The sequence below is a fragment of the Culex pipiens genome, unplaced genomic scaffold (genome assembly GCF_016801865.2).
Source record: "Culex pipiens pallens isolate TS unplaced genomic scaffold, TS_CPP_V2 Cpp_Un0002, whole genome shotgun sequence".
NCBI lineage: Eukaryota > Metazoa > Arthropoda > Insecta > Diptera > Culicidae > Culex > Culex pipiens.
Window position 1 is genome coordinate 1276817 of NW_026292819.1, and position 14396 is coordinate 1291212.

Genomic DNA, 14396 nt, shown 5'->3' on the forward strand with positions numbered 1-14396 from the left:
CCAAGGGCACATTTTGGTCCCTGTTATTTGTCCAAGTAATACCAAAATTTGGTATTCCCGTGTTATTTACCCCTGCTCGGGTGTAGGGCATGCCCATAGGGACTTTCATGCCAAATATCAGCTCATTTGGTTGTAAACTGGCTGCACGCATCAGGGTTAAAGTTTACATGAGAGTTACTATGGGAAATTGGAACTTTTTGTTCAAACGCTCCTACAGGTCTGGGAAAATCACGCGCCAACTTCTGGTATGGTCAGGCCTAAGGGAAATGGTCTGGAGAACACTTTTCCCGAAGAGAGCATATGGATTCGTTGTCCCTAGACCTGGTGCATCGGCAAACAATCCGATGTCTCCGGAATCAAAGGTTTTCCCTCAAAAAGCATCAAATTTCCCTTAGCATGTTATCACATCCGTGGAACTCTGAACAAATTTCTGCTCAAAAAGTGTGACGAGAAATCAGTTCATTAGTGTTCTACGATAAATTTGTCCTGGATGATTTCTCAGCACACTACGATCTCATAAAAGAAAATGTATACCAGTTAGACTGACATTCGTGGCAACGAATCAAAACAAACAAGCTCATCACGATTTGCACCTTTTTATCAACTAAAAATTGAGTGAAAATGTGTTTCCGTTAAACTGGCCATCACACGCAATGTTAAGCGTTTTGCGTTTTGCGTCTTCCATAAACAACCATCTTAACAAGAGTACAGATTGAAAGTTAAAAAAAACTTGGCCTGGTGACATCAACTAAGGCAGCGATTCTCAACCTTCTTCTAGGCCGGTACCCCCTGCCATGCAAATCAAGTAGGCCCGGTACCCCCGTTGAGAATCGCTGAACTAAGGCAACAGAAGTGATCACTTGGAGGCACATTTAAAATTGCTTCATTGAACCACTTGTTTTCAAATAACTACCGTACCTTTCAAGCGTAATGTTTATTTCAGTTCAACTTATGTCTTCTTTGTACAAGATTCATAAAAATAATGCTCGTAACAAATCCAACTATCCCCAACCACCGGAAAATAATCCATTCAGATGGCACTTCTCTGGTTCTTGATCAAGTGATGTTCACACTAAACATTTTTCATCAGATTTTTTTTATGGAAATCCGTTTCTTTTAGGACGCAATGGAATATGAACGAAAATGGTTCCTGAAGATGGACGGAAATTTGTAAACATTAGAAAATTGTTTTTTTGCATGGCCAGCTACGATGTTGTTTTCTTTTATGTGTATAACAGTTTATGCCAGTTTCTATCAGTCAAGGGGTTCTAAAGTTGTGTTTCGAGTTATTTGCTCAGGCTGGAGAAAAAATCGTGCTGTTGATCAACCCCTCGGTTAAATCTATTATAAAATCTGTTATAAAAGTTGGAGCTCTCCACCGCTAGAGGCAGCACTGTATAAATCCCTCTTTTTGAATCTCAAGTTCTACCGATGTGATGTTATGAAAGTTTAAAGAACTCCGCGACGCCATATGTCAGACAGCTACCACGTGGGTGAGAAACGGCTGGAATATTTAATTGCAAACCTTCTTTTAACTAGAAAATGATCATTTCGAGCAATCCTGATATTATTTAGTCGAATTCAGAATCTTTGCATAGCAAATTTGTATTTTTTGCAAATATTTCAACCACGAGGTAGCTGCCTGACGTATGGCGTCGCGATGTTCATCAAGCTTTCATAGCATGCTAAGAAAAATTTGATGCATTTTCTAGTTAAAAGAAGGTTTGCAATTAAATATTCCAGCCGTTTCTCACCCACGTGGTAGCTGTCTGACATATGGCGTCGCGGTGTTCATTAAACTTTCATAGCATGCTAAGGAAAATTTGATGCTTTTTCAGGGAAAACCGTTGATTCCGGAGACATCGGATTGTTTTCCAACGCGCCAGGTCTAGGGACAACGAATCCATATGCTCTCTTCTGGAAAAGTGTTCTCCAGACCATTCCCCATAGCCTGACCATACCAGAAGTTGGCGCGTGATTTTCCCAGACCTGTAGGAGCGTTTGAACAAAAAGTTCCAATTTCCCATAGTAATTCCCATGTAAACTTTAACCCTGATGCGCGCAGCCAGTTTACAACCAAATGAGCTGATATTTGGCTTGAAAGTCCCTATGGACATGTCCTACATGGGGAACCATACTAAATCTTGATCCGAGAACTTTTAGAAAAACGTACCCACCCTAGTACACACCCTAATACATATACAGCAATTCCCCCACGAAAACAGCATGATTCGAAAAAAAAGTTCTCCGATCGGGCTCAAAATTTTTCTGGGGGATCCTTCGCTGTAATTCGATTCGAACTGCGATAACTTTAAAATTTTTACGATGACCTATACATGTTAGGGTACCAAAATTTTCGTAATTAAAAGACGCAACTTTTGGACAGCTAAAATCGGATGAAATGGCGCGGAGATATGACTTTTTGAAAAAAGTGGTGTTTGCGAAAATCTACGAAAATTGCCATTTTTCGAACCACCCTAACACGGCGTAGGTCACCCTAATGGCCAAACAAAAAAATACGGGTCCAATTATTTCGGCCAAGGATCCCCCAGAAAAAAAATTGAGCTCGATCGAAGAACTTTTTTTTCGAATCATGCTGTTTTCGTGGGGAATTGCTGTATATATTCAGACTTTTGAATTGAAAGCTAACAAAATTTTATGAAATAGTCTTTTTGGATGAAATATTTATTAAGTTGTTTTATTAAAAAAATATTTAAGAAAATTGATAAATTTTACGAATTTCACGCCGTCTACGAAATCGTCAAAAATCACTAACCCTATATTAGTAATTAAACCAGGGTATTCACTCGCTTAATTCTTCAGTAGTTCATAAGGTTATTTTTATTCCTTTTTGATTTTGATAAAAAGAAGAAAAATCGTTACACTTTCACACAAACATAAAATTTTATGGGATTTCGCGGAAAAGCCGAATTTCTCGGATTTCACGCTGTCCGCGAAATCGTGAAATTTCACTAACCCTACTTATAAGTCATAAATATACTAGGGTGGTTCCAAATCCAGGCTTACTTTACTTACTTTTACTTTTACTGCTCGTACAACCTCCGGGTCATGAGCTGTCTCCAGATGCGTTGCCATCTAACTCGGTCCTGGGCTGCTACTCTCCAATTCCGCTGCGGAACTCCCACACTTTCCAGATCTTCCTCCACCTGGTTCAACCACCGTGCACGTTGCGCCCCCCTCCGCCGCGTTCCAACCGGCTCCGAATTGAACACCAACTTCACCGGATTGATAGTCTGGTTCGGTTGACGCACATCCAGCGCGTCCGGCATTCTTGCGACGTGTCCGGCCCACCGGATTTGGCCAGCCTTGGCGACTTTCCGAATGCTTGGTTTGCCGTAGAGTTGCGCCAGCTCGTGGTTCATCCTTCTCCGCCACACATTGTTCTCCCATACGCCGCCAAAGATCGTCCTAAGCACTCGCCGTTCGAAAACTTCAAGCGCTTGCAGGTCCTCCTCGAGCATCGTCCACGTCTCGTGCCCGTAGAGGACGACGGGTCTTATCAGCGTTTCGTACATGGTGCACTTTGTACGCCGGGAAAGATGACCAGACCGTAGGGTCTTGTGGAGTCCATAGTAGGCACGACTACCGGTGATGATGCGCCTCCGAATTTCTCTGCTGCAGTTGTTGTCCGACGTTACCAACGATCCGAGGTACACAAACTCCTCCACGACCTCGAACTCGTCCCCGTCGATCGTCACGCTCGGTCCTATGCGAGCCCTAAGGGACTCGGTTCCTCCTGCCAGCAGATACTTCGTCTTCGCCACATTCACCTTCAATCCAACCTTATCCGCTTCCCGCTTCAATTCGGTGTACCGCCTGGCCACATCCTCGAACGTTCTGCCGACAATGTCCATGTCGTCGGCATAGCAGATGAACTGGTTGGACCGGTTGATGATCGTGCCCCGCATGTTGAAGCCCGCCCGCCTCATCACACCTTCAAGCCCAATGTTGAAACAGAGGCCGGAGATACCGTCGCCTTGTCGCAGTCCCTTGCGCGATTCGATCGGGTCGGACATCGCCCCCGAAATCTTCACGCTGCACCGTGCCCCGTCCATCGTTGATTTCACCAGTCTGATCAGCTTCCCGGGAAAGCCGTTCTCGTACATGATATTCCATAGCTCTTCGCGATCGACCGAGTCGTACGCGGCTTTGAAATCGATGAACAGGTGGTGCGTCGGGATCTGGTACTCGCGACATTTTTGGAGGATTTGGCGTAGCAAAAAGATTTGGAATCCAGGCTTACTATTTGCTATCTCCTGAAATCAAAGATCGACCCATCACTAGGCGAAATTCCAAATTAAACTCATTCCACCCTCGGGAACACCCACCCACTAAGTCCTTGAAGCATGTTTAAAACAAAAAACTAACATAATCCACCTATGTGGTTGGCACCTTCCTCACTTTTTACCAACATAATGGGTTTGGACACCAATTCCATCTATTTCTCAATAAAAAAAAATACACAAATGTCACTTAAGCGGTCATAACCTGAGACTGAGCGTTGCCAGATCTTCAAAACTAACCAACGATGGGTCGGATGATGGATCCGGACATAGTTTACATACATTTAAGTGAAATACGGCTTCAAAAAAAGTACATAAATATCACTTAAGTGGTCATATCTCGAGACAGGGTTGCCAGATCTTCAATGTTTTTGACTCGTTGGAAAGGTCTTTTGATAACCTAACCAACGATGGGTCGGATGATGGACCCAGACATAGTTTACATACAGTTAAGTGAGATCCAAATATATGTGAAAATACATTTTTATACATAACTTTTGAACTACTTATCGAAACTTCAATCTGTATAAAACTCGATCTATGGGACCCTAAACCAAGTCGAATGCAATAAGTTTGGGTCAAATCGGTTTAGCCAGTGCCGAGAAACATGAGCTAGTTTGTTGGTCACATACATACATACACACACACATACACACACACATACACACAGACATTTGTTCAGTTTTCGATTCTGAGTCGATATGTATGCATGAAGGTGGGTCTACGACGTTTTTATACGAAGTTCATTTTTAGAGCAGGATTATAGCCTTACCTCAGTGAGGAAGGCAAAAAACCTGTTTCAGTTATTTATCAGTGGATGGCGCAATAACTATCCAATGTTTACCAATTCTCGGAACTAAGATCTTCATTGAATTAGGAAGAACATTCTCGTATAGACCATATTTTTGGTATTTTTTCTAAAAAGTTATTAGACTCCAAAAATGATCATTTCCGTGCGGACGGCTCTAATGGGCTACCTAGAAACAATCAAAGTGGGAAAGGAAAAAAGACATCAAGATCGAGAAAGATTTTTACTTTAGAAATTTCGAAATAAATTTCCCGCACCAGAGTTTTTCACTATTGCTCACGCGCTTTCTTGCCTGCTGGTACAAGGCAGACCAATTCCAAGCGCTCAGGAAGCTGATGATGAAGTACATCTACAACGACTAAGCTGTCTTGTGCAGCGATGTTTGTCGACGTCACAAGACAAAACAAACTGTCATTTAGTTAGATGCTTTTTCCGTTTCCTTAGCAAATTTCGAAAGTAAATAAAAAAGTGCAATCATCAAACATTTTTCCATTTTATTTGTTTTTCGCTCAAATTATGTAATAAAACCTATAATGTTTAACTATTTTAATTTAAAAAAAATATGTCAAGCCAATTGAGCATTTAATAAGTTGATGAAAACACAGACGTGAATTCATCTATTTCAAACATATAGTTTAATTCTTTGGATCACTAAGTATATTCCTCCAATTATTCAGTATCATTATTTGCCTGATTTTTAGAATGAATATTATTGAAAAAAAAAAGTTTTTATTTGACTTATATACGGATGTGGATTTGTCGTGGGATATTTTTTACACTTAAACTGTAATGACATCAAATTTTCAACGACGACCATCGGATCTGGATCTGGATTCCAAAGTTTTCGTGATTTAATTTTGAAAGACGTTACTCAAAAATGTTTAGGTCATGGCAGAAATGAATATAAAAGTAAAGATGTAAAAATAAATAAATTATTCGCTCTGAAGCCTTTGCGTTCTAGATTGCGAGATTTCTACTCGAAACTAGGTGTCCGAAGGATTAACGGTTGAAGCTATTGCAAACCTCTTTTTTACCTTAAGTTTCCATCCGACCCGGGTCCATTCGAACTGACGACCTTTGAATTGTGAGTCCAACTGCCTACCAGCGACTCCACCGAGGCAGGACCCAGCGAGACGACTTGGACTTGGACTGAGCTAACGACCTAACCTCAAGGTAAGACCGGGCCAACATTTACTTCCCCATCCGACGGAAGACGTGATCAGACAAATTTTGTCTCGAAAAATGCCACCGGAACCTTCTGGGATCGTACCCAGGCCGATTGAGTTAAAAGGAAATCACGCTTACCATAAAAAAATTGTAATAAATGTAACTAAGAACAGGCCACGTTTTGTAACGCCACTGCTTTTCACCCAGTTGTATAATAACATGCGACCGAATCTCCATCCACTCTGGTATGTCCACGGCTGCACTTCACATCCGTTGAAGGTTCGCTTCTGCGTCCGCCCTCGTCATAGTCTCTTCCCCGCCCGTTTGCTGCAATTGTTGGTAATTTCTTCGCCACCTGCCCTCCCCCTCACAAGTTTTCCCCATCAGACATTTTTCGGAACGACGAAAAAGAAGCAGAAATAACGGAAGCAGAAGGGAATCGTAAATGAATGAATGAATGAGCGATGATGACGATGATCGCGTCTTGGTCCTTAGGACCACCCTCCGGAAGTTGGAGCGTGTAGGGTACCCAACCCACCCACCGTACACATTGCGTTGCTGTCGAACGCTTGGTGGTGCATGTGAGTCGTTACCATACTGTACTTCATGGACAGGACTCGAGCTATGGTGATGTGGATGGCGGCGGGATGAAGTTTTTGTTTTTAGTCGCCATTCGAGAGGGAAGGAGCTCCGGAGGTGGCGTGTTTTATTACATGTGTATGACAGGGGGCGGTTGAAATTTTTTTTTTTTTTAATTTATATTTATTCAATTTTTTTCCATGTACATTCATTCAGTTAAAATATTATTGAGTGTCCAATCACAAACAATGACTTTTCACCTCAATTTTAAATACTAGCAACTTTCATTTATTCATGAAATATTGTAGTTTTCGCTATTCAGTGATTTCAAATGTAGGAGGTCCTACATGTACAAAAGGGAAAAGGGATACACACTTCGAAAAAAACGTGTAATTTTCGGTCAAATTTGATGCACATAACTGGAGCGTCAAATTAGACGTATAGTTGTGTCAAATAAAACGGAAAATTACACGACCCAAAATTATCCAAGGTCGTGTAAAATTACATTAAACGCATTTTGGTTGAAACGTATTCTAATAGGAATCTTGAAATTCTTATTGGATAACAAAACACGTGTTTACATTATCTAAAATCAGTATTTATTTTTATTGGTGCACATCATAATTGATCACACAATTTTCAGTAATTTCGCGAAGTTGTCATTTCTTGTTTATTTTTCCTGCGATTTTTTAACTTATTTTGCTGCCTTGTGGTTTTTGTCCACTATCACGATTTTCTTCCGGCATGCGATTTGTACCGAGCCGGCCACCCCGCCGGAGGTGACACAGCTTGCGCGTGTTGGCTATTAGCCGGTTCGTGGTGGCCTCCAGGGACTGAAATGAGGGAAGACCATTGAGTTAAACTTCTTGGATGATCCAAAAACCACTTCCAACACACTCACCACAATATCCTTATGCACCTCGACCGATTTGTACATCAGCGAATGGATGTTCGTGTCCAGCTTCCCAATCTCTTCGATTTTGTCCGCAATGTCCTCGATCATGCTGGTCTGGCCCGGCGAGTTGGCCGAATTGTACCCGCTCCCAATCTTCCGCCTGAAATTCTGCAGCTGGAAACTGTTCAGGGTGTTCGACTCGAGCAGCCCAAAGCACTTGTACCGGCCATTCCTCAGGCTCGATTTACTCCGAAAATCCCCCGAACTAGTACTCCCGGCTCGCAAGTGAAAGTGATCGTGGCCACCTTCCGCACCGTGGTCACACTCCGTCCCGTGGCATTCGGGTGGACTCCGCGAAATGCACGGGTCGTCGTCGTCGTCATCATCTTCGCTGGGCACGCCGGAATCTCCGCCGGCCCGGAGCCGTTCCTGCGAGCTGGATTTGGACTTTGGCTGGTGAAAGGTGACACAGCTGATGGGAACTCACGATTGCCGCACCAAATGTTTGATCCATTCCGAAACATCGGAACAGCAGCTTGGCGGAGATGTTTTACTTATCTCGATTTCCGCAACCTTGCCTTAACCTTAATAGAACGAAACGGAGAACGACAAAAAAATGTTTAAAATCTGTCTCACCATATCAAAAATGATTAAACTTACCTCTTTCAATGATTTGATGACAGATTCTGGCCTGAAGAGGTACAGAATTTATTAAATTTACCGAAAAATTCGACGGCAAACATGTTTTTCGTTTTGACGTTTCTCCACTCTGACACGCGTGTAGTGGTCAAAGCGCGTGAAATTGGGTTTCATTTGATGTAATATTCCATCAAACTTGATGCTCCAGTTATGTGCATCAGATTAATCATAATATTGGGTTATTTATAATGTAATTTTAGGTTTCGCATAATGTCACGGAATGCCAATAGAAATTTTATCAATTTACGTCAAAATAAACATAATTTTACAGCTAAAACACATTTACATGATTTAATAGTACGTGCAATCAAGGATTACGTTAAATGTAAAATTAATATTTTTTTAGTGTGTACCTTAAAGGGCGGTTGAAATTTGTTAATCAAAGTACATGATGTACAGCAAGAAGTTTGTAATCTAATAAATAGTCCAAAAATACCTTTAAAAATCAGGTTTAACCACTTTTGCCGGTCCTAAATTGTGAATCAAAACAAGAATTCTCGTATCCCATTCCTCGACTACTAATCTGAAATATAAAAATTGTGGGTTTAACGAAAACTAATTTTTTGCAATTCCGTCGTGAAACTACATATTGGACGCCATCTTGGATTACACGCTACTGGGTCACCGTGACCGATTTTCATGGTCATATTCGGGTTCAGCGACCCGAAATTAGTTAAATTTGATCGGTCACAAGCCTGTTACATGTTGTTTAAAAATACTTGAAGATTCACTATTCGCCATATTGGACGCCATCTTGGATTACACGCTCCTGGATCGCCGTGACCAATTTTCATGGTCATATTCGAGTTCAGCGACCCCAAATTAGTTAAATTTGATCGGTCACAAGCCTGTTACATGTTGTTTAAAAATACTTGAAGATTCACTATTCGCCATATTGGACGCCATCTTGGATTACACGCTACTGGGTCGCCGTGACCGATTTTCATGGTCATATTCGGGTTCAGCGACCCGAAATTAGTTAAATTTGATCGGTCACAAGCCTGTTACATGTTGTTTAAAAATACTTGAAGATTCACTATTCGCCATATTGGACGCCATCTTGGATTACACGCTCCTGGATCGCCGTGACCAATTTTCATGGTCATATTCGGGTTCAGCGACCTCAAATTAGTTAAATTTGATCGGTCACAAGCCTGTTACATCTTGTTTAAAAATACTTGAAGATTCTCTCTTCGCCATATTGGACGCCATCTTGGATTACACGCTACTGGGTCGCCGTGACCGATTTTCATGGTCATATTCGGGTTCAGCGACCCGAAATTAGTTAAATTTGATCGGTCACAAGCCTGTTACATGTTGTTTAAAAATACTTGAAGATTCACTATTCGCCATATTGGACGCCATCTTGGATTACACGCTCCTGGATCGCCGTGACCAATTTTCATGGTCATATTCGAGTTCAGCGACCCCAAATTAGTTAAATTTGATCGGTCACAAGCCTGTTACATGTTGTTTAAAAATACTTGAAGATTCACTATTCGCCATATTGGACGCCATCTTGGATTACACGCTACTGGGTCGCCGTGACCGATTTTCATGGTCATATTCGGGTTCAGCGACCCGAAATTAGTTAAATTTGATCGGTCACAAGCCTGTTACATGTTGTTTAAAAATACTTGAAGATTCACTATTCGCCATATTGGACGCCATCTTGGATTACACGCTCCTGGATCGCCGTGACCAATTTTCATGGTCATATTCGGGTTCAGCGACCTCAAATTAGTTAAATTTGATCGGTCACAAGCCTGTTACATCTTGTTTAAAAATACTTGAAGATTCTCTCTTCGCCATATTGGACGCCATCTTGGATTACACGCTACTGGGTCGCCGTGACCGAATTTCATGGTCGTTTATTGGGGTTCGGCGACCCCAAATTAGTTAAATTTGATCGGTCACAAGCCTGTTACATGTTGTTTAAAAATACTTGAAGATTCACTATTCGCCATATTGGACGCCATCTTGGATTACACGCTCCTGGATCACCGTGACCAATTTTCATGGTCGTATTCGGGTTCAGCGACCCCAAATTAGTTAAATTTGATCGGTCACAAGCCTGTTACATGTTGTTTGAAATACTTGAAGATTCACTATTCGCCATATTGGACGCCATCTTGGATTACACGCTACTGGGTCGCCGTGACCGAATTTCATGGTCGTTTATTGGGGTTCGGCGACCCCAAATTAGTTAAATTTGATCGGTCACAAGCCTGTTACATGTTGTTTAAAAATACTTGAAGATTCACTATTCGCCATATTGGACGCCATCTTGGATTACACGCTACTGGGTCGCCGTGACCGATTTTCATGGTCATATTCGGGTTCAGCGACCCGAAATTAGTTAAATTTGATCGGTCACAAGCCTGTTACATCTTGTTTAAAAATACTTGAAGATTCACTATTCGCCATATTGGACGCCATCTTGGATTACACGCTCCTGGATCACCGTGACCAATTTTCATGGTCGTATTCGGGTTCAGCGACCCCAAATTAGTTAAATTTGATCGGTCACAAGCCTGTTACATGTTGTTTGAAATACTTGAAGATTCACTATTCGCCATATTGGACGCCATCTTGGATTACACGCTACTGGGTCGCCGTGACCGAATTTCATGGTCGTTTATTGGGGTTCGGCGACCCCAAATTAGTTAAATTTGATCGGTCACAAGCCTGTTACATGTTGTTTAAAAATACTTGAAGATTCACTATTCGCCATATTGGACGCCATCTTGGATTACACGCTCCTGAATCGCCGTGACCGATTTCCATGGTCATATTCGGGTTCAGCGACCTCAAATTAGTTAAATTTGATCGGTCACAAGCCTGTTACATGTTGTTTAAAAATACTTGAAGATTCTCTCTTCGCCATATTGGACGCCATCTTGGATTACACGCTACTGGGTCGCCGTGACCGATTTTCATGGTCATATTCGGGTTCAGCGGCCCAAAATTAGTTAAAATCGACACGTCAACAACCTTTATACTGTGATATTGTTAACTTCTGTATATAGCCGCCATATTGGTCGCCATCTTGAATATCTCGCTTCCCTTAAGGAATTCGGCTTCGTGACCGCGATTTTCGGACTCAGCGGGGTCGATTTAGTCTAGATCCATCAAAACCTGGCCTGTTACATGATTTGCCGTTAGACACACGAAAATGAGCCCTTTTTCGATTTCGTGCCTTGACTATACTCACTTTTGCTGTCATTCTTGAACGACGAAATAGCCTACTTTTCTGTACCAAAAATAACAGAATCGAATAGCAACACTTTTCAAAATAAATGCTGAAAAGTTCTACTTTTCAGCACTCAAATGGGTGCTGAAAAGTTGAAATTTTCAGCACTTGTTTTGAAAAGTAACACTTTTCAACATTTTTTTGATTTAAACGATTTATTGACAAAATACATGAAAATTTGACTTAAAATTTCACTCAGTGTTTGTTTTTTGGAATTGCAAAAAATGTTGTATGGAACTCGTTGCAAAACTTGATTTTTTCAGCACTCTTCGTATTTATCCAACTCGGTGAACCTCGTTGGATAAATGTACGACTCGTGCTGAAAAAATCCTCTTTTTTGCAACTTGTTGCATAAACTACTATTTTAAGAGCGGATACAGACATCGCACAAGTATTTCAGAAAAAGAGCTTTCAACAAACAGGCTTTGAGTATCGAGTATCGGACCAACATTCACGCGTCAAAACCTTTAAATTAGTAATAGGATTTTATTCTGGGACGATTCCCAGCCGATTTAGAATGATTTCTGAGAAAAGCATGTGTGTGTGTTCAACCAATCCAATATCCGTAGGCTGGCAACGAAATTATGGGAGAGTTTAATTTGTATCAGTCTTTATTTATGCTGGTACAGCTTATCGCAGTCCCGGACATTAGGTGGTGTTAGCCCTCACGCTGCTTCCAATGACCCGTTTCAGAATGCCAGAGCTCCTTGCGGTCCAATAGAGGAGAAAAGCAACTCGCGAAAAAAATTTGAGGCTAGGAATTTTGACAGGTAAGATTTTCATAAAGTATTCGCCTCCTTTTCTCTCCCACAGAAAACTGGGGACAATGTAGCTGTCAAACTAGGCCAAACTGTTAAAGTTACTCACAAAATGAACTTTGAGTGATTTGAGTTCATTTCTGACGTCACGATTTTCTCCTCTATTTTGACAGGTATGATTTTCATAAAGTATTCGCCTCCTTTTCTCACCCACAGAAAAATGAGGACAATGTAGCTGTCAAACTAGGCCAAAATGTTAAGTCACTCACAAAATGATCTTTGAGTGATTTGAGTTCATTTCTGACGTCACGAATTTCTCCTCTATTTTGACAGGTATAGAGGAGAAAATCGTGACGTCAGAAATGAACTCAAATCACTCAAAGTTCATTTTGTGAGTAACTTTAACATGTTGACCTAGTTTGACAGCTACATTGTCCCCCGTTTTCTGTGGGAGAGAAAAGGAGGCGAATACTTTATGAAAATCATACCTGTCAAATTTGCTGCTTTGGAGTTGTGTGCTTTTGCGCTACCGAAACCACTTTTTAAATTTTCAACAATTCCTCATGCCGATCAGACACATATCCTGGTGAGCGTATAGAGGAGAAAAGCACCTCGCGGTAAAATTTTGCGGCTAGGAATTTTGACAGGTATGATTTAAATAAAGGCTAGGAATTTTGACAGGTATTATTTCAATCACGTATTCGCCTCCTTTTCTCTCCCTCAGAAAACTGAGTCCCGATTTGGCACCTGCCAAACCACTCAAATGGCACTCACAAAATGAATACTGAGTTCTTTGAGTTCATTTGCTACGTCACGGTTTTCTTGCCTACAGAGGAGAAAATCGTGAGCTCAAATCACTCAAAGTTCATTTTGTGAGTGACTTTAACAGTTTGGCTTAGTTTGACAGCTACATTGTCCTAAGTTTTCTGTGGGAGAGAAAAAGAGGCGAATACTTTATGAAAACCAGACCTGTCAAAATTTCTAGCCTCAAAATTTTGTCGCGAGTTGCTTTTCTCATCTAAGGCATTAGCATTTTTTTGAATTTGAATTTGCTTCCGATTAAGCGAAACGTCATAACCCGAGTTTTTTTTCGTATTAGTGCCCGTGTGCTTGTCCGTGCTTCTGGCCGTGTTCGTGTTGGTGCACCTGACCACGTAGTTGCCTGTTCCTGGTCGTTCCCGTGGCTGTGCTCTAGGCCGTGTCCTAGTCCGGACTCCTGACCATGTTCGTGTCCGTTCTTCTGGCCGTTTTCGTGTCCCTTACCGTGTAGGTGCCTGTTCCTGGTCATTCCCGTGGCCGTGTCCTTGCCCCGTATTCTTGGTCCATGCGAAACGGAACAACCGGAACAAAATTATAATTTTAATTACTCGTCCCGGAGACCCAGAACTGACTCCTGTTAAAAAAGTTCATTCGGTTGTTTACCTTTGAAATTAAGAGCGAGTTTTTCACCAATGTGTAACAGGTCACATAGAAGTGCTCCGATTTGGATGAAACTTTCAGCGTTTGTTTGTCTATACATGAGATGAACTCATGCCAAATATGAGCCTTCTACGACAAACGGAAGTGGGGTAAAACGGGATTTGAAGTTTGAGGTCAAAAAAACATAAAAAATCTTAAAATTGCTCGCATTTCCGTAAAACTTCATCAATTCCAACTATCTTAGATGCATTCGAAAGGTCTTTTAAAGCACTTCAAAATGTGCCATAGACATCCAGGATTGGTTTGACTTTTTCTCTTAGCTTTTGCAAATTACTGTCAAAAATGGATTTTTTTTAAACCTTTATATCTTTTTCCAACAGCCTCCAACACCCATACTCCTATAGGTCAAAAGTTAGGTAATTTCATGGACTATAAGCCTACGGTTATAACTTTTTGGCCAATCGCAGTTTTTCTCATAGTTTTTCGATTTTTCTGCAACAAACATTTAACAACG

The 14396-nt window shown here is 41.4% G+C and overlaps 1 protein-coding gene across 1 annotated transcript; it reads right to left on the bottom strand.

Moving 5' to 3' along the window:
• Positions 1-7233: 7233 nt before the first annotated feature.
• Positions 7234-13751, bottom strand: LOC120431675 (uncharacterized). The gene is made up of 3 exons (XM_039596794.2): positions 13610-13751; positions 7760-8235; positions 7234-7691 (listed from the first exon to the last, which is right to left on the bottom strand). Exons 1-3 carry the CDS (start codon positions 13749-13751, stop codon positions 7548-7550), a joined length of 762 nt encoding a protein of 253 aa, XP_039452728.2. The 3' UTR covers positions 7234-7547.
• Between the last annotated feature and the right edge of the window lie 645 nt (positions 13752-14396).